A 21605-nucleotide genomic window follows, 5' to 3' on the forward strand; every position below is an offset into this window, starting at 1 on the left:
TATTATAGTTCCCCTTTTGTTTATTTTCATCTTTGTAGAAATAAGTGTCACATTTATGTCATGGATTATTTTGACGATTAGATGGATGAAGATCACCCCCACCCCTACCCCAATTAAAAACATTTCAAGCAGCATGGGCGGTGTGCTCAGTCAGTATAATTAATCACTTGGATCAGCTCTACATCAGGCTTGAAGGAAACACCAAAACACTAGAACATGGCTGTCATAGACTTAACCATACACGATGCCCACTCCACCCCACTCCACCCTACTCTACCCCACCCCATCCCACCTTACTACCTGGCAATCTATCTCATGTTGACTCCTCTCCCAGCTCTATAAATAAATGGTAAATTGCCATGGAATAACATAAGATGATGTGAATATGGCTTTGTCTAGCATGTCACAAACATTCTGAACAGTGGGTTCATTCTTCCCATAGATTTAACCAAAAGGGTTGGGCTGGATTGTAGGATGGTGTAATTGTAGCCATCCCTTAGCACTTGCTCAATGATTGATTTACTCATTCAGCAAGATTTTAATTCCTGTGATGTGTAAATCCAGAATGAGATAGAGCATCACCATTGGTTAATTATTTCTTTTTGCCAAGAAGAGGCACCATTGTCTCTTGCTTCTCAATATTAGCAATGTGTAGATAAGGAATATCTTCAGTTGGTTCTAGCCAAACACACATATTGGTCAACTGGACCCTCTAGATTTGTATTGTCTTATTTGGTATCTAGCTACATGTGGCTACTCCAACTTACTATCTAAAACTTGATAGAAGTCAAGAGTCAGTTTCTTTGTCACATGGGGACACATTTTAAGGGCTTAGTAGCCACCCTGGCCATGAGATATGATATTGGAAAACCTTCCAGAACATTTCTACCACTCCAGGAAGTTGTACTGGACAGTTGCATCTTACAGCGAGTCAGCCACAATGACCATGGTGGTGATTCTGAGAACTGACCTGATTGACCTATACATGAGGCGGCTGGCTGAATGCCTGTGGTTTTGACCTATACACAAGGCAGCTGGCTGAGTGCCTATGGTTCTGGAAAACATGATTAAAAATAGTCTACTATTTCAACAAATGCTTCACAATGTTACTTCTGGGAACTTGCCCAGAGGTCCTCAAATTCAGGAATTCTGAATCCATGAACCACAAATTAATGCCATTTACTTTTATTTTGTAGATCACACTTAAGGCTCTCCTTTATTTTACCCTATTCCTGACCACTGGTCATTTCCAGATCTTTCTCTGTCACTTATACTTACTGTAAATAATCACTTAGTTCCTGGTCGCTATCAGCTGTAAAACATTTGTTCTCTTTGGCCACTTTCCTGGAATGCATCGTTAGGTATTTTCATTGCTTTTGTGGACTGAGTGAATCTTTACCAAAAGTATTGTCCCCTTCTGACAATATTTGCCAACCAAGCCTGGTTAAAAATAGATAACTTATCATGAAGTTTCCTGTTGTGGATGAATCAGGGGACTCTGATCTACAAAGGTCAAACGTGTCACTGAGGGAAAGATGTTCTTTTGATGGATTCAACCAAGTCAAATTACATGATGAAATACATGTGGGTCCAAATGAGGGTCAGATAACCATGGGGCTAGGGGTTCTTCCTATCAGAAAAGAGATTGCTCTCAGCAAGGAGAGGGTGAGGCCACAGACATGTCACAACTCTTGCTGACCCCATAGTCCAATGGAGATGTCATTCTAACGAGAAAAAGGGTCTTCAGTATTTTTTTTTTTTATCTAAATATGTTTTCCCCCATCCTTCCAGAATTATGGTGGCATGGCCTCTCCTGTCTGCTCAAAGCCCATCCTGATGATATGATGTGGTCTTAAGCCTAACCTGCCACCAAAGTCCTCCCTGACCCCATCCCTGTCCCTCCTGCCTTATCTCTGAGACTCCTTAGGAAAGGAATCCACAGTGCTGTTTTGTAAATGCCTCTTTTCAACTGACAGTAAGCTGAGGAGGGCGGGGAAGGGGGAGGCAAGCCCACAGGCATCAAGGGAAAGACGCAACATCTTTATCTTCCATCTCCACCCAATGGATGCAAAAGATACAGACCTCAGCATCTGTTTTCCTGCCTTTGCAACCCTTGTGCTCTTTCTCCAAGGCCCTCTGAGACATGACCATCCAGTCTACCACCCCAAGCAAAACGGTCACCACGTCTAGATTAGGCTGTGCTCCATAGCCTTCACACAGCCTTTCTGTGGAGAATGACGTCAGCGGGGACAAGCCCAAACCTGTGACCACCCTGCTTAAACCTCTCTTTCTGGTCAGGATAATGACCACAGGCTTGGTCTGGCCCATTTAGATGATTCCTGCCATACTTTACCCTCACCTAACCACATTCCCTCCTCGAGGTAATCATGCCTTTGAAGCTGTCACTCCCAGACCCCCTGCCATTCCTGTAAGATGAACTCGTTCCTGCCTTGAGGCCTTTTTGTACATGTGGTCCCTGGTGCTTGAATTACTCTCTCCCAGTTCCCTCTCACTGAGCTAATTCATGATTGTCCTGCATAAAGGTTCAGTGATGACTTCCTCTTCACATTAGTCATTAAACCCTTCTTCCCCAGAATGAGGCCACCTTGGGCTTTTGCCATTATGAGGGTGACCGACTGACTCTTCCCAGTGAGACTTACAGCTCCACAGGCAGTATATTTCTCTCTTATCTCTATTGTATTGCCAGTTCTGTACACCTCGCCTGGCCAGAGAGGTATCAAGGCCCATTTGTTGACTAAACCAACAAACAGTAATTTTATGCGACCTGCTAGCATAGGACATGCCCAGATTTTGAGGGTCCCAGACTTCAAATCTCAGCTCTACCATTTGTAAGTCAGGCAATCTTGGATAAGTGAAGGCCTCTCTAAGCTATTGTTTTCCCATTTGTAACTCAGCCATAACCATATGTACGTGAAGCTTCCAGAAGGTTCCCAATGAGCCACGTTTAGTATTATCACCATCTCCAATCCAGAGACCAGAGACTGGAAATCCTCTGCTGAGGCCACAAAGCTCCCAGGGAATAAGTGACAGACACCCCAAAGGAAACAGATAGTAACATTTTTTATTAAATATTACAGTGGATCAAAAAGTACAAAATATCTCTTGCCTGCTATGTGATTGGGAAACTATTGGCACAGAATACAGTATCAAAAGCAGTAATAAGTACAATTTGGAAAACATACAAAATTGAGTGTTTATAGTTGGCTCAGCATTCTTCTGGTAGTGTTTAAACTAACGCAATGGTTACTCAATAACCTCTCCATTGGGAAATTATATAACATCACTGGGCCAGGTCATTATATACAAATGATCACCTTACAGAGCATAGAGGTTACATTAGCTGGAATCACTCAAAGTGTACACTATTTACAACACAGGGAAGTTTAAAAAAGTATAAACAGCCAAGAGATTATGCTGCTATTTTTTTTTTTTTTTCAGAGATCTTTCTGCCATGGGGAGACAAGCAGAATATCCAATACATCAACAGCCAACACCGGGGCCAAGGTGCTCACTGCTCCAGGGATGTGGGTCTCACCAGGGCAAAACCGTTCCCGTTACTCTCTCAGCTCGGGATGATGAGTCAAACTGGACCACATGGGACTTGGCTGACCACCACCAAATGTAACTTAGTGGAACAACAAGTGAAGAGAATGGTTCTCTTTGAAGGCACACTACATAAAATATATTTGTGGGACCACCTTGAAATTTCCATCAGACACACCAACACAGTGAAATACAGTACTTAAGGATTCATGCACCAAGTTGCCAAGCTGTGACATCAACACGGAGTCATGACAAACCCTTCTACGAATGCCCTGATGAGCAAGCGAAATTGAGAGCTTCTAGCTAGGAAATAAATCAGTCCTGTGGCAAATACTTACACCTTTGAATCACTTACTAGGAAAAATACTTTAAACCTAAAGTTTGGCTGGGCCGTCATGGTATTTTATTTTTACTTCGTATTTTATTTCTAAGTCAAATTGCCAAATGTTAGGCCAGAAGTTACATGGAGATGATATATTTTTAAATATTATTTAGAATCTCCAATAATTCATGGGCTTAGTACATTTTGAATTGCAACATTTCTCGGAAGCCACACTTGGTAAATGGATTTATGACTCCAGTGCCAATTGGATTCCACAGTTTCCTTTACAGAACTACCAATAACAATGGTTTGATTGCACAAAGAAAGTCTTGTGCAATGCCATTCAATAATAAGGCCCCTTGAACTAAAACAATGCAAACAAAGCCTGATTTAAGACTTTTTAAAACGTCCTTCTCAGCCAATGAAAAACTCAATGGTCTTTTTGAAAGATTTCCAAGATCTTCCGTTTGGAGTTTTAAAATAAATAACACACTGCTTCTGTTCTTTGCATTTGTCCTGATGTTTTTGCCGAGGGTCTGAGCTTCCTTCAGCAGAAACAGTGAGTCTCCTCTCGGAAGAGATGACAAAAACAATAGCTGGACTATGTTGACATTGTTTGAAAATGGTGTGATTGAATTCCTACATGATGAACACATCTCAACTCACCACACCGAGGAAAACAATCACCCCATCTTGCAAATGGGTGAGCTCGTGGGGGAGAAGGGGCGCGACACAGACATCCCCGTTTTCTTCAAGAAACGAACTCACAGGGACCATGTATGGATCCAGCCCATGCCTGCTGCAGAATCCCTGGTTCTCTTTCTCCTCTTCTGATTCTGACCATTCAATCTAGTGCAACTTTCTCATACTGTGTCCTGGCCAGCATCATGCTGGCTGGAATTGAGACCCACCCCCCAACACACAAACACACACACACACACACACACACACACACACACACATACCCTTTCTTGTGCAAAGCAGAATAATCTGCATATGCACATTTATGATCTAAGTTATACTAGTCTATCTATGGTCCTATTAAATATAATATAATATATATATTATTCCACAGGAAGGTAAATAATTAATTGAAGCGAATGGAACTCTTAACACTGGGTCGCTACATTCCTTTGTTTCCACCTTTGGATAGCATGTTACTACATGGACTATTTGGCTTCATATCATGAGGACGTTTCAATACAAATGAGTGGCATGCATGGCTTTGCGTAAGAACCGTGGTTTCACAGTCACGGTTTTGATTATTTTTGCAGTTGAGTTACCTATTCAGAGATGTTGAAAACTGTCATCAAGTTTCATAGACTTAAATATGTCAGAGGTAAAAATAAAAAGACTTGGTTAACTATGGTCTTAGAGTCTACTGGTAGTGTTGAGGGAGAGGGGGGCAGTGGGCTGGGGACTTCTCCAAGCAGCTTTTGGCAGAGTGGGGTGGAGATGGGAAAGAAACTCCACTCTATCTGTCCACTTGCTACACTTAGCAGATGTGGTGAAAAACTGGATACAAAACACCTTAAGTGTACACATCCTCATCAAACCCACCCCCCAGAAACCAAAGGAGGAGGACGGCTTTCTTTGAAACAGATTATCCAATCACTTCCCAAAGATGTAACCTGGGAGAATCTTGCTAGGAAACTCAAAAAAAAAAAAAAAAAAAAAAAACCAGCTGATGATGACAATAGCTCTGTTACTCAAGGGGCCAAGGCCTGGCTGGGATGCCCAGCGGTCAGATCCTGGGTAGCCCCCTCTCTGCTAAATAGTCACACACCATCCTTTCCCAGTCCCCTTCTCCAGACCATTGAAAAGGTACAGTCCCAACACCAGCACAAGTCACCCTGGCTCTTAAGTTTTGAAATTCCTAAAAAGTCTGCACAGCCCACACGTGTGTCCTCTAGACCGTTAGTCAGTGGCTTTTTGTCAACAAGGTTTTTTTTTTGTTTTGTTTTATGATTTCTCTGGTATGTAGGACGGGTTCACAGCCTAGATAAGGTGAGTACAATGCTTAATATTTTCACATAATCCAATACTTCAAAGCAAAGCACTTGGCTGGAGAAGCAGTGTATAAGCTCTCAATTATGCCACTTACGAGGACCGGAATCCTCGAGGCGCAGGCCTGCAAAGGCACAGGCTTTCCGCTAGCTCGAGTTCTCCACGGGTTCTTTTCAGTCAGTTCCACTAAAATCAGTTGCTTCAATTTGTAAACAATAACTTGACCACCCAAAGCTGCTCAAAAGAAGATGTGTGGGGGGGAGGGGGAAATTGATAAAATACACATCAACAACTAGGAGAGTCAGTCAGCCTTGCAAACGGAACAGAACAAAAACAAAAACAAACAAACAAACAAAAAAACAAAAACAAAAAAACCAAAAAAATAAAACCAAAACAGAAGACCTGCAAATAGAAGAGATACTGTTTAATTAAAAAACAAACAAAACAAACAGATAAACAAACCCAAAATACCCCAGGGCAGGAACAAGAAAGAACCAGGAGAAAACAGAACTATCTGTATATAAATTAGGCGAGTCAACAGTGATACGGGTAGCTTTAAGAAGCAAATATATACAGTCTAACAGTGTTTTCTTCTCTGGATTGTTTAATAGTGTCAGGATGAAAGGTCTCTTTAAGTTTTACTATACATTGCATTGATTGAACTTGGTGAGTTTTATGAAAAAGAAGGACGTCCCCTGGCTGTTGCTTGCCAGTCTTTCTTGCCCTGTCCTTTGAAAAGCCTGCCCCCCCCTTTTTTTTTTTTTTTTTTGCTCAGATTGCTTCCCTACCATCCCAAACTGGGGGGGGGGGGTATCCTCTGAGTTCTTCTGGGATAGACACAGATACGCTTCACAAAGATCAACTTGAAAAAGAGGTCTGGAGGCCCTAGGCCATCTGTGTCGGAAGGACAACTGGCCAGCCAGCCTAGGGTTGTCCTCGAAAAGGTAGGCGTGTTCACCTGGCCTTTAGGCCTCTATGGCTGGGATGAACTGTATCACCAGATGAGAAGGAATACTGACTTCCGACTCTGCAAGCCAGCCCTCCAGGGTTGGCGCACGGACCCCCATCATCGTCGTTGTAATCGTCGGGGATGCTGGGCACCGCGAGGCTTACAGTTTTGTGCTGGGGTGTACAGAGGACAGCTGAGACGGTGGGAAGGCAGCCTGAGGGTTGATAGCAGCTAAAGGGTAGATGCTATTGTGCAACAGGTCCCCGTAAGAACTTCCCACGGGGGTCGCTGCAGCCAAGTGTCTGTACAGCTGCTGAGAATTGGTCGGCGATGTAAAAATTCCTCTTTGCATCACGAGCGAGTGGAAAGCCAGGGGCTGCATGAGAGGAGAGAGCACCGTCTGGTTCTTCAAGTACTGCAGAGAGTGGGAGTACCCGGCCGGGAGCCTGGAGTTGAGGCCCGAGTTACACAGGCTACCAGAATACAAACCTGGGAAGATGGGAGAGGAGACCGGAAGCTTGTGGCCTTCGGATGCAGCCCCAGAATGCCCACCATAGGCTCCTTTGCTGCTCTCGCTCTCCTGTTCAGAGGCCTTTTCTTTCCCAGAAGCCTCTTTGGCTGGGTCCAAGGGAGACACAGCCCTGGCTTTTTTCCCAGCGATCACAAGATCTAAATCCTCCAGGCTGCGCTTTATAGGGCGAGCAGCTCCAATATTCTGCGGGCTCATCTTCCGGTGCAGGATGGGATGGACCATGCCTTCCATTTTCCTGAAGTTTTCCAGTCTCACATGGTGAGGTTTTCCTGACCTTGCAATCGACTCAGGGTATTTTTTAGGGGCCGACATGGTCATGGGAGATACCCGGCAGGCTTTGGGGTGACAGTCTCGACTCTGGCTGCTGATGACCTGGAACTGGGAGGGGCCTTTGATCTCCTGGGACCCTGAGGCTGAGTGGGCCAGGCCCAGGACTTTGCTGGTTAGTTTCTGTGGGTTCTTGGGAAGGCTCAGGTCCGTTGGTTGATCATCTCTAGAGGCTTCTGCTGCAGCCAACTTCTTATCTTGCAGATGCAGAGAGGCGAGATAATTGACGTGGATCTTCTCTGGGTGTTTGTGAGAAAGAAAAGCGCTGTTTTCAGATTCCTGGTACACGTCTCTAGAGGCATACTTGGCCGACTGTTCGTTGTGAAGATGGTGTTCTGTGTGTCGGTAGAGGTTATGGAGATGCGGGGATGAGTAGAAGTCTGCCAGGAAACTGGGCATGTGGGCGTGGGAGACCGCTCTTTTCTCCAGCAGTTTGTCCTTGCCTTCCTGCACCTCTTGCTTCAGGATGTAGGAGTCAGCCAGGGAGCTGAGCTGGTGCTTGGACAGACCACAGCGGTGAGCATCAGACCGACTCAGTTTGTCGTGCTTAAAGATCTCATTGATACCCTTTCTGTCCTCGGAGGCCTTGCTTTTGAAGCTCTGGACATGTTGGATTACCGATGGCCGGCTGACGGTCGTGTGATCAGAGCTTTGGCTGTGGTGGGCCTGGGACAAACCTGAGCACAGGTCGTCCCTGGCAATCAGTTTCTTCTTGCTGATCAAAGGGGGTGGGGAGCCATAGGGATAGCTGCTGGAGAGGCTTGCCCCACTCACCTGAGACAAAAGCTTTTTCTTGGCCAGTGGGGACATGATCCCGGGGTTACCCCGGGAGTAGAGCAGGGGCGTGTAATTAAGTCCGTGGTTCTCATTCATGGGCCCGGTCAAGTCTTTGTCTTTGAACATGTCAAATGATTGGACCACAAGGACCTTGGGGGTTTGCTTGAGGGCAGTGTGGATGTCGTCACTGCCCAGCTGGTCCACCTTCACAGTACAGTTGGCAATATAGTTAGTCATGGTGGGAAGCTTATCTTCCTCTCCCTCGTTCTGGCTTGCCAGGGGTGGCTGGGTGGCGGGAAAGCTGGGAAAGGGTGCTTCTTGGAGGTCATTTTCAGGGCTCTCTGTAAAGCCACAGGGTTTGGCTTCTTGCTTTGAGTCCATGTGGGTGTTGGGAGAGGCAAGGGGCTGTTTCCCAGCCCCAGGGGTAGGAGCTGAATCTCTTTCAGGTGGCAGGGGAGGGCTTGGGAGCATAGGGGCGGGGCCCTTGTCTCCCGGCTCCTCAGCCTCCTTCTCACTGTTGGAACCTTGGTCAGTCTCATTGTCCTTTTCTGGGTCTGCTCTGGACACCGGCGCCCTTGCTGCAAGATCCTTGTGCCCTTCTGGTTTCTTCTTGACTTCGGCAGTGGGGAGAGTCTCTGGGATGCTCTTCTGGCTTACCATCTCAGTTTCCTTCCCTTGCTCCATGGAAACCTGGACAAACATTGTAGGAGACACTTAGAAGAGAACCATGCACATCGACACACTTCATCAAGAGATAAAGCATCACACACAGCGGGCTTGGATCCAGGCTTGTCAATCAACTCACCAAGTTTTCATAGGGCTTTATTACTCCCCAATCATGGCTCTAAACAAAGGAAGCTAAATTACAGAAACATTCAGGGAAACAAGCACGTTCACTTCAGCCCCTTACGAGACACCTATCAAAACAGCAGAGTGATGTACCCATGATCGGCACACTCACATCACTTTTGCATCCTGTTATACGGTTTAATTCTAAGGTTGCCTTCCTGTCAAATCAGTCAATTATCCAAATAGGTTTTAAATTACACATTGCATTTTATGAGACTTCTCTCAAAGATTTTTTTTTAAAAGCGTCTCTCGTTCAAATAATTGAACCAACCCCATGTCAATAACAAACAACAAACTTAACTCCTGGCCTTTCCTTGAGAATGGTCCCTTCCTAAGGAACTCAATGGTATCCACCAGAAACCAGCTATGCTTACACGTTAATCATTTCTTAGAACTCCACGATGGGTAGGCCTTGTTAAAATCCCAAAGACATATGCAGATGGGATGTGTGCTCCCAGGGATGGGGAATATTCCAAGTCCTTCTGTGGCACACCAAACTCATTGCTATCAAAACCAAAACTGAAATGAACATGATTCAAGTGGGCGGTGTCACCGTCAATACAGATTTTCCATTTATTGAAATAAATTGTCATCTAGAGGGTGGATACTTCCTGTTTGCAGTGGGTACGGGCGCAGTTCAACCCATTTACTACACGGGCATTCAGCTTTCATCTTTAAGGTGAATTTAACTTTTCACCTGTGATACAGCTGATGGACAAGCCTTTCCGTAATCGATCTGACACGCCTCAGTGAGACAGTCAACAAACATTTTAATTGAGTTGGTCCCCACTCCCTTGTCCCAATCACATCACCAGAACATTTTTCTACTGTGAAGAAACCACCACCTGCATCGTATCTTTGACGACTGAAATTGTTGAAGGATATTTAGGAAAAGTGATTTCAAGGACTCATACCCATTTCATAGATATTTTCCCTCAAATCTACATGAGGGTCTCCCCACCTACTAGGCATGGATGATACCCGGGAGCCTGCCTCTTTCCTTGCACTAATAACTGTATTTTTAAGTGCAGACATCATTGCTTATTCTACACTAACAACCATCATTTGTCTCTTCAGCTTATACATTAAATTAAAAGACATAAAAAGGAGTGATTGCAAAAGGCAGACTGTGCTCAATTCTTCCAAGTTGCTGTGACCTTGGCCTTCAGCTACATTGGAGTCTCGAGTGCGTGTCTATAAACCCGGTTTAGGGATGGATTTGAAAGTTAGGCCAACGAAAGTAAAAGCATTTGTTCCCCCCCCCCCCAAGACAATGCTTTCTGAACTTCCTGAGTCTGTTCAAGGATAAAACCTCATTCTGTACTCTGTAATCTCTGAGGAGAGTGGATTTGACCAGACCCCTCCTCTCTCCACCGAGTTCAGCGCTTCAGATAGAAAACATCAAAAACTATAATATGGCATTAAATGCTACCCCCAAACCTGGCTAGCAGAAAAACTGAATTCATGACACAGGTAGTCAGTTGGTGGGCCTGGTTCTTACTGAATGGATCATTTCAAAAGGGTTGAGAGATCAGGACTTCCTATGATAGACAGGAAGTCAGAGAAGCTCCAGATGCCCAGAGCCCACTTGAGGAAAGGTTATCATTGGCAATGGAATGATGTCCTTATGGAGAACAGGGGGCCCTATAGCTATCAGGGGTTTGCTGGACTCTTTGTAGCAAGGTTCCTCACTCCATTTTTGGGAATGGTCACCACCTGAGCTAATGGTTGGACTAAGGATCCTTCCCTCAGTTCACAAACTCACTGTTTTCAAACTTTACCCATGCTGGTGGAGCCATTCAAAGGTCAGCTGGCCCTGTGATCCTCCAAGCATCCGCTGGTGCTTTGGCTGTGGTGTGGATCTGGTGTCTAATAGAACTGACCAGTCCAAAGCCCTGTGATCAATCACCAAGCCAGCAGGATCAAGGAGGAATGGAATGTAACCCTTCACTTGGAATTTCCTTGCTTTGGGCCATTTATGTTGCAAACTTGCAAATGTTAAGAAGTCAGCAGCATCTTGTACTGTCTTCCTTTTGGAGTGACTAGAGCTTAAAATAATTATAAAACCTAATAAATTGAGGTCTGGCTCAGGTTGGGACAGTAGGATTGTGAGATCAAGTCCTGCCTGGGCTACAGTATGAGTTCCAGGCCAGCTTCAGCAACTTAGGGAGACTCTGTCTCTAAACAAAAAGCTAACAAATATTCAGGGATGCAGCTCAATGATAGGACACCTCACTACTGTGTGCAAAACTCAAGGTTTGAGGTTCCATCTCCAGTGAAGCTAAGTATCAAAATTAAATTATCTTTTTAAGGAGGAATCAGCTGGGAGTTGGTGTCTGTGTGTGCACCTGTGTGTATGTGCGTATGTGTGTATGTGAGAGAGACTATGTGTTTAAATTGGTGTTTAATGAAGCTGTCTCTTACATGGTCATTATGAGCCTGATTTTTAGAGAGTGTTTAATATCAATACCCAAATTCCCTCAGGGGTTGAATCCTAGAACATGCTGTCTCCAAATGTAAGTGCTTATTTTTTTTAATGGGCAGCAGGATTTTTTTATTATTCATGTTGAAGCAGAGCCCAGTTCAGCCTTTTTTGGTTGGCTGGATGTTTCCAGTCCTGCTTTCTGCTAATAGCTTCTGGGGCTGAGGCTTCTGGTTTGAAAGGTTCGGACGCCACGTCTTAATATGAGAGGCAGTAATGGTTTCTGTGGAATCACTCGAAATTTCTCCATAGACAAGATGGACCAAAGACCTTGCTAAATTGGTCTCAACCCAAGAACACTGAATGGAGGTCAAGAACATCCCTAACATCTGGAAGAGAGACCCGAGGAGGCATTCTGGGACTTCATTAGCTCCCCTTCCCTGCTCCCTGCTCCCCACCCCACCCCCATGTCACACTCACTCCTTAAATAATGTGGCGCTGAAATCTCCAAGAAGCTGCATTTACTCAGGGGACTCCTGAGTTTTAGGAGATTTTAGTTTGGTCTCCAATTCTGAGCCTTTGATCCCAGATCCCTTCAGGGTATTCTCATCTTTCCAGATTCTCATCATAGCCTGGATCACTTTTTACCATACAATTGCATCATTGCATCTCAGCTCCCAAGGGAAAGAAAACTTTTGGGCTTTAAAATGATTTATTTTAATTAATTATTACTATGAGTTATTAATTATTATTTGTGTGTGTGTGTGTGTGTGTGTGTGTGTGTGTGTATGTGTGTGTTCGTGCCATGTGTGTGCTGGTGCCCTCAGAAGCCAGGAGAGGCCATTGGATTCCATGGAACTGTATATACAGGCAGTTACGAGCTGCCCTCCAAGATGGGTGCTGAGAACCGAACTTAGATCCTCTGGAAGAGCAACAAGTGTTCCTCACAGCTGAGCCATCTCTCCAGTCCATAATCGAAGGGTTTCTAAAGTTCCTTTTGAGAATTTGTTTATTTTATGTACATGTGTGTAGGCCAGTGGACTTTCCCGACAGAGTTGTGCTCTCCTACTACCATGTGTGTCCTGAGGAGCAAACTCATGCCATTAAGGCTTCATGGCAAATGCCACTCACTGAGCCCTCTTGCCAGCCCAGAGCTTAGAGCTGGTGACTTCTCAGAGCAGCCATAAGATATACAGAGACCCTGGTGGAGATTCTGAGGTCTGGAAGCCCCAGAGGCAGAGTGTGTTTCCCAGGTCTGGTATCTCTGGGAGATACAGCAACTTACCTCAGATGTATCCTGGGGCTTTGGTGTATTCTCTTTCTCTTTCTTATTTTTGGGCAGTTCATGTTTGATGCGTTTGGTTCCTGATACTTTTGTTTTATTCTCGTTTTCCGGTGGGTTGTTTTCCTGCTTCCGGGGTTTGATTGGAGGCAAAGGCTTATCTTCTTCTCCCTTGATAAACCTTTCGTATGGTAGGATTAACCTAGAAGGAAAGCAGAAGGGATGGTACATCAGTTGGCCAATTCTACTGACATCATCGCTCTGGAGCTTATTTTCTCTTACTGTAGTAGCCCTGCCCTAGACCTAGAGGGATGCATTCTAAGACTCCTCCTGGATGCTGAAATTGTCATTAGTACCAAGCTCTCTCTATATCCTGTACTTTCCCTACACTTAAATATCTAATAAAGTTTAATTTATAAATTAGGCAGAGTAAGAGATTAGTGGCTGTAACTAATAAAATAGAACAATTATAACAGCATACTATAGTAAAAGTTACATAAATGCGACTCTCTCCAACAAGTCAAGACTAATATTGTTTTCCAACTATGGCTGACCATAGGTAGCTGAAACCATGCAAAGCAAAACCATGCACACACAAATATAATCTACTTTCTCAGTAAAACTTGGTTATCTGATCACCTAAATGTGATTTGACACACCAAGGACACCGATAGAGATGGCCAAGCTTGACATTGTCACAATCACCCATTGCACTTGGCTGACTGCCAACGACATCAGAATAATAAGGACAGCTGCTGTCCATTTATTATTTTGTCAAATGTACGTCGAGTACCCACCCTATGCCAGGCACTGCTCCAGATTCTGAAATACAACCGTGAACAAAACGTTCATAGCCTCTGACCTCATTCAGTGTCTATTCTAAGACAGGCTAGATACAAAGATGCAAATCATTCCACATAATCCCCACCACATCTCTTCATGTTATTGCTATTGTTATCATCATGGTCATAACCATGGTCATCATCGCCCTCCCAAGATTAAACCAGGCACCTAAGGGTCACAACATCTGTTAGACCTGGAGCTTGAATGTGCTTGCATCTCTGGCCAGAGTTTTCCATTTGTATTTACCTCCAAATGTAGACCTGACATGATACATTTGAAAGAAACTGCTTTCATGAAACCTAACCCTAGATACAATGAATATACACCACTGAAACAATATATATCTTATATATAATATAAACATAATATAATACTGACTTTGATACTCCCCACCCCCACACCTTGAGAAGACCATCACTTGAGGTAAAAGGACAAGAGGAGACATGCGCACTTTGGCCAAAACAGATGTTTCCTCTGTAGACCCAAAAATCATCAGGAGAAGGCCTGGTTTTTTTTTGGGGGGGGGGAGCAGAGTGGGGGTACCAAGTTAGAAAGGGCCCCAGCAAGGAGGAAGCCAGCTAACCACGAAAGCAACAAAAATCTGAGAGCTGAAAAAATCCAAGCATTTTAATTACATAACTTTTAAAAACAAAGCGCATAAAATTGGTCTAAAAAGAGAAACATCAAAGGGCTCTGGTTTTAGTCTGTTCCCTTTGCAACACAGCTCTTGATCTGAACAGGGAAAGAGCTGATGTAATTAAAAGGCATGGATTGCATTACAATCCCAGTTTCGACTTCAGTGATTAAAGTTTTTCTAATGCATTTGGTATGATTAATGACTCACTGTGGGATTAATACAAGACTCAGCCTTAAAAATATGAGCCTTAATACAGCAAACATAATTTGTTTTAAATACGACAAGTTGACTCAATGAAGAAAATGTACTTGGCTGACAAAAAACAATCTGTTCAAATATTGGGAATCTTTTATTTTTAAACTAAGACACCCAGGCCAAAAAGAAAAAAAAAATCCCTGATTTGGAATATTTGTTGAGTATCTTAACATTGGTTTCTGATTGTACAATTTGCCTACTAGCTCCTTAAATATATATCACTGTTCCAGGTTTCACAATAAAGACAAGGGGATATTTGAGACATGGAGAGTTCATTCTTTAACAACAAAGCAAAGTGTGGAAAAGTCGAATGCCAATGTATGGTATTTTAGGACCCAAATCCATTCACTGAGCATGCTCAGACAAGGTATGTGCAAGGAGGCATGGATAATACTTTTGAGGCCTCTGTCTGGCAGTGGGCCAGCCACGAAGATCAGCACAACCCATGGGGGTAGTTATCTTCAGATCCCATTACAACCCGAGTTTAAACATGTTACAGCTGCTAAAACTGGAAACTGCTCTCTTAATGTAGACTTTACTAAAATAATATATGGTTGCCAAATACCTGCTTCCCACCATAATATTGCAGTGCCTGTTTACATAAGGAAGAGCGTAAGTATGCAGGAGAGAGAAAAAGGCAGTCTTGTTCATACTTGAATTTATTCTGCCTCATCTTTAAAGTCCATGACTTATTCCCCCCAATTCCTCTGGCCTCTGGGTTCTTCTGCCAGGGACTTATTCCCTTTTCCAATATCAAGAAGGTAAGGGATTCTTCAACCAGGAGCAAAATACATTGAGTATTTTAAACTGGAAAAAAAAATTTTAATGGATTGTAATGAAAACACATTTTATTGTTGGGACAGATAGGTTTGTTGTGCTTTTGTTTTGTTGCCATGGGAACCAAGGAGCTCAGAAGCCCTGGTATTCCAACCCTTGCCATTTGTGATACCTCCTTTCCCCCAGTTCCCTTGTCTAATGGAGATGGTGACATCATGAGGGACCCTCTTGCTTGAGAATGACCGTGCTGAGTTTGAGGAGAAGAAAAGAAAGCAGAGAACAAGGTGGGGACACACCTGGGGAACCTAAGAAGACCCTCACTCTGGATACTGACAGTCTTAGGCTAACTCAGCTTTCCAGTATACACCAAGAAACAACATGATTTTATCTTACAGTTTTGCAAGTTCATGAGGATGGGCAATATTCTCTCTCTCTCTCTCTCTCTCTCTCTCTCTCTCTTTCTCTCTCTCTGTCTCTCTCTGTCTCTCTCTCTCTCTCTCTCTCTCTCTCTCTCTCTCTCTCTCTCTCTCTCTCTCTCTCTCTCTCTCTCTGTCTCTCTCTCTCTCTCTGTCTCTCTCTCTCTCTCTCCCTGCTCTTCTCTCATTTTGACTCAACTTAGCAGCTGGCAAGCCTTCAGCAGTACAAAATATATTTCACTTTGCTGGTCAAAGACCCTGAAGCCAGAGGCAGGAAACCAGGAATTAAATGTTTCTTGTATCTGGAAAGAGGCATGACTAAGGGTAAAACTGAATCTAAACACACACTCTGCTTGTTCAAAGCTTCCAGAGGGGTGTGTGTGTGTGTGTGTGTGTGTGTGTGTGTGTGTGTGTGTGTGTGTGAAGGTCAACCGAATGTGGGTCTTTTTTTCCCATTTCTAAATCATTGAAAGATAATTATAGTCAATCAGAGGGAGAAAAAAAGCTCCTAAAATAAAACAAGAGAAACAGCAGTTAAAGAGAAAGCAGTAGAATGGAGCTCTGGAGAACAGAGCATGTTTCTCACACATAAACAAGCCCTGTTTCATACAGTGACTTCCGCTTGTGGCGACTTCCTTGGGTGTTTTTCTAAGTTCTTCTGTCACGGTGCAGCACAATTACCCCACAGGATGTGATCTTATCAGCTGATTATTAGAGGTTTTCATTCTTTCTTTTTTTTTTTTTAACTGCACAAGAGGCCAAAAGCTATGATGGCTTTCTGAACATTTCAATGTTCAACGCACACGTTATCATTAAAACAAACAAACAAACAAACAGGTTAGCCGCCATGAGATCAACATTGCTCAACACAGGAAGCTATGCAGCTTTGTATCCTGTGAAAGAATGTAGTGTGTAATGCAACATGCTGGTGGTTCTTGGAGGATTGTTTCTCCAATATTTGTAGGACAACGAAGAATTTAATCAGCTTCGAGGCTGTCCAGATAAAAGGCAAACATGTATTACCCACTCCCCCTCAGCACGTGCAAAAATGTATCCATTACATAGAAGGAATATTCTCATTGTGTTACAACCCAAAGAACGTGGGCTGAGTCTTGGGTGGCCAGAAGCAGTAGGAAGGAGAAGAAATACACTCATTAGTAAATCCCTACAGACCCCCCCCCCCTCATCTAGAATAGAGATTGAAAGCCGGGAGATAAATGGGTCTTTCTTCTCATCCAGATTTCATAGCTCAGATTAGCAAAATGCTTATTTATGATGCCATTAATGGATGTGAACTAGGTAAGCCATCATGCATTTAAAAAAATAATAATAGCACCTTTTCCTAGGCATAAGATTTGGAACAGCATGAGATTTTATTTTTCCCCAGGAATAATACAAGAATAACATTTTTCCACCTCAGAGCAGACACAGTAGGGGAGCCTTTTGCTATTACAGAGATCCTTATTAAATTCAGTCACTGTGAAAAGACAGATTCTACCCCCTCCTTATTCTTCTTCCTTTAAAAAAAAAATAAGGAAGACTTAAAAATCAACCCAAGTTAAAATTAACAAATCAATGGCATTATGGCCTTGATTTATTAATAGCTGAGCCAGTAAATTATAATGATACAAAAAATTGTGGACTGGGAAATATCATGGCTTTGCTAAATCTCAAGTTGAATAATGGTGTTCAGCACACTAGGCTTTTAGATGTGCCTCATCTGATATTATAAAATATTCAATACATTTCTCTACAGCGGAAGTCAGGGGTCAGCAAATCTATTACTACAACGTCAGAAATCTGGCAACTTGCCAACTCTCTCTCCCTTTTATTATTATTTTTAAACACGGAGGCAGATAGTTTCATATTTACAAAGTCTGCAATCCTCCGGGGCCTTGCCTCTTTTTCTCAACAAAAAGCAGTGTGATATTATAGAAGTATAGATTGCACATGTCTTTTCATTTATACTTCATACAAAAGAAAAGACCACCCATATTTATTAACACCTCCTCCCTTCCCTGTCAGAAGAGGAAAAATAATGTTGTGTCTCATCCTAATGAGTGACCACTGATGTCTCCCGAACCCATGCATATTTGTATGGAAGGAGTGAACTTTTGGGCCAAAACATTTAGCAAATGGTACTTAAGAGGAGAAATGAGAATCCATCTATTTATAGAGAGCTCTGAAAAGGATATTATAATAATGTCCGGAACTGATTCAATTCAGAGAATTAGGGAAGGGAGTCAGGAGTCTTTAGGGTAGTGTTGGAATCTCAAGCCTACTTAAGCTAGTTCATATGCGTGCTCACAGCATTAAATCTGTTTTTTTTTTTTAATTCAGGTTTGAACATTTGCTATAAAAATTTGGAGAGGAACAGGTTAGGGGCAGAGATAATAAAACTGCTGTGTATGTTAGGTTAAAACATGCATTTTCTTATGGTTCCTCTTATGTTAACAGGGTTTCTTTGTAGCAGCAGAAAAGAAACAACATGTTGCTTCCACTGGGGCTTCAGACCTGACCTGACCCCAAATGGACTCATTACATCTCTGAGTTGATTCCAGGCTTGATAAATTCTAAGCCTTGGCCAGATATTTCCCTTCTGAGGCAGGGAAAATTGAAAATAGAACTTCACCGAGAAGTGTGGGAAGCCATCTTTCATCCAATATGGACCAGCCGAATTGCCTTTTCCCTTTGTGGAAATGGAGTAGACATACTCACTAAGGAACACATGAGGACTGAAGCGCACCTTCCCAGGTGTGAGCCCACGCCTGTGAAAATGGTGGAACAATATGTAGGCACCAGAGAACAAGACCGGAAGCCAGATATACACATGCGCTCTGTGTCCCTGTGGAGCAAGGAGATCGTCTCTTCAATGGAGACAACATGCTTGAAGACATTGACATTAATGCCACATCACTCTTGTTATTGGTTAAGCCAAGCTCCATTTGAGAAGGATCGGGTCCCGAAAATGTATTTTCGCATTACGGTGTTGATTTTGGCAGGAAAGGAAAAGAGTTTAATGTGTGTCAGGGTGAGGACTGAAATAGCAGAAGCCGTTGACCTGGGAGAGACCTGTCAGTTGGAGAAGAAGCAGCTGGCAACCACTGCGCATCAAATAGTGGAGTGAGGCACCGTGTCAGTACAGAGGATGTGACATTCAAGTCCCTGGTAGAACTCAACTGAGTAGAGAAATGTCAGGGGAGTGCAATATGGAGTCTATGAGGGTGCTTGCCCAAGCGCTACTATGAGCCAGTAATACTGTGCTGGCTAAAAAGGAAGTATGTACAAATGATAACATATATGGTGCAGGTTGAGACATCAGAAAAGATCCAGAGTCCATCATTGTCCTGAACACCACACTGGTATTTGTTACAAAGGGTCTTTTCCTGAGAAAGACCAAAAGGAGAGGGCTGCCCGGACACTTCAGGCCGCTCCAGTCTCTGCTGGGAGCTTTGTTCTTAGGCCTCCTGTTATTTCTGACACCCTTGCCACAGTCCCAGGGTGGCTGTGAGCCTCAGTGAGCAGAAGGTAGAAAGTTATGTCATTCTGAGACCCAACAAGGTGATAGCTTGGCTTCCATCAAAAACCACTGTGGAAGAGGTAGCTAAGGATTATGGGTGCTCTGAAGTGGGGTTACAAGGACTTGGGGCAGGTAGGGGCAACGTAGGGAGATAGAAAGAGGAAAAGCAATTACACTGTGTATGTGTGGTGCTATATACAGAAGCATGACCTAGTCCACACTAGGTAAGTGCGGTATTACTGAGTCACACCCAGCCCAGGTTATCGTTACATGTTGATTAGGTATTATAACAGCAGTAGCAGCAGCCATATTAAGTCCCCATTAACACTAGGACTTTGCACATCTTTCTTTGAACACTTACAAAGAGAGATATCTACGTGTATATTATTCTAACCTTCATTTTATGCATAGCAAAACTGAGGATCAGAACTGAATCAGGGTATCTGACCTGTGGCTCATGGGCAATGTACATCCCAGGAGAACTAGGAATGTGTCCCAACCCATTTGTAAATGACAGTGTCATGTTGTACTGTCAACCCCCAAGTTGACAGTAGCACACAGCTATTGAGTCCCTGGAGTTTGAGCTCAACACAGATCTGCTAGGTAGAATTTCCTGTGCCAGCATCTGGGTGGCTGTCTTCATAGATGGCGAAATGTCTCCTTAGGAGATAGCCTGATTGCACCTGCCCAAGTTAAGGGAGTTCTAGGCTCCTACAAAGTTGTCTAAGAAATCAGGGGGAGCCTTCTCTTCCCAGAGGCAATGGGGCCTATGGAATCCACATGGCGATTCAACAAAGGGTCACCCTGAAACACCAGAAGCAGCCCCACAGCTTGAGAGCAGGGTACCTCTGTCAGTCACATACGCCAGGATGCTTCTGGAGGGGCTGATCTTGTTTATGAGGCCCAATTTGTTATAAAATGTAAGGGAGACTCAAGAACGGCTTCGCTATGAAATCTCACCTCCAGGACTTAGTGCTATTGGGCCATGGTTTCCCATGGTCCCTCTCATGGAGCTCTTCTCAGCTCGGCTTGGTGATGCTTGCTTTCTACTTCTGAGGATTTCTGTGTCTAGGCTGATGTTATTTCCATGCCTGCCAAATGAAGACCGCACTGAAGAAAGCTAGAATGGGCTGCAGGAGGCTGATCTGATGCCCCGGGGTTACAATGCATGCTCGCCATGAAAAATGGACCATCAAGAGTGCCCTGCCCTCCCTGGTACCAGGCTGCTCTCCCAAAGAGGGTAGTAATTATTCTTCTCAATTGGAAAACAGTGACAAACTCTGACTGGAGTGGCATGGATCCATTTCCAGGGTAGGGGGGACATCATTTCAAGAATAATCAATAAGCGTCACTAGTGTTTTCAATATTATATGCATCCCACAAACGATGGCGGGTAGAGCCCATAGGGTAAAGTCCACGAGGACTATTGCATGAAGTCCTGGCATGCTAGAAGCCACCACTGGTGCCAGGGCTTCTGAAACCTTCACCAGTTTCTCACAACACTCATAACTTTGGCCAAACTTTGTAACAACTTGTACGAAAACACAATGTTCCAAGAGATTCTCAGTGGCCAGGCTGCAGATATGTTTTAATGGTAAACAATTATATTCTTTTGTCATCTGAGGCTTTTCCTCCTTCCCTCCTGCTTTCTCTTTTGGAAACATGCTTTCTGAATTTTCAATAGTTCCTTTGTGAAGGCCCGTGCCTGTGACTCTCATAATTGAAAAGATGTTTGTGCAGGGACATGCTTGAGAATTCGGTTCCTTAATCTTAATGATAAAGCCCGGAGGATAAAAAAAAAAAAAAAAAACATAAGTCGAGACAATCATAAGCAGAAAGCTCTTATTATTTATCAAAAAGGGTCTAAGGCACAGAGTCTATTCTCAAATTTAAATTCACGCTTGATGAAAACGACCAATAAAGTTCAGGCGGACCCGTAAAATTTCTTAAGCACTACTGTTATGGGCAAAGGGCAGGGAGGTGGATACAGGACAGGAAGAAAGGACAGACAATGAAAGACTTGGACAAGGAGAAAGTGCTGTTTGGCAAGCTTCTGGGGAAGGGGTTGGAAAAAGAACTTGCCATGGCTTCCAGCACAGCAGACAGACAGCGTGAAGGGTGTGTGC

The 21605-nt window shown here is 43.7% G+C and overlaps 1 protein-coding gene across 3 annotated transcripts in view; it reads right to left on the minus strand.

Moving 5' to 3' along the window:
• Window positions 1-5555: 5555 nt before the first annotated feature.
• The window catches only part of Arid5b (AT-rich interaction domain 5B), a 176225-nt gene continuing 160175 nt past the window's right edge, over window positions 5556-21605 (minus strand). For all 3 annotated transcript variants that reach the window (XM_036167714.1, XM_036167713.1, XM_036167716.1), the window contains 2 exons: window positions 13035-13233; window positions 5556-9168 (listed from right to left, as the gene is read on the minus strand). In XM_036167714.1, the coding sequence (XP_036023607.1) occupies window positions 7003-9168; window positions 13035-13233 (2365 nt within the window). In that variant the 3' untranslated portion in view covers window positions 5556-7002. The remainder of the gene's footprint in view (window positions 9169-13034; window positions 13234-21605) is intronic.

The sequence above is a fragment of the Onychomys torridus genome, chromosome 18 (assembly GCF_903995425.1).
Source record: "Onychomys torridus chromosome 18, mOncTor1.1, whole genome shotgun sequence".
NCBI lineage: Eukaryota > Metazoa > Chordata > Mammalia > Rodentia > Cricetidae > Onychomys > Onychomys torridus.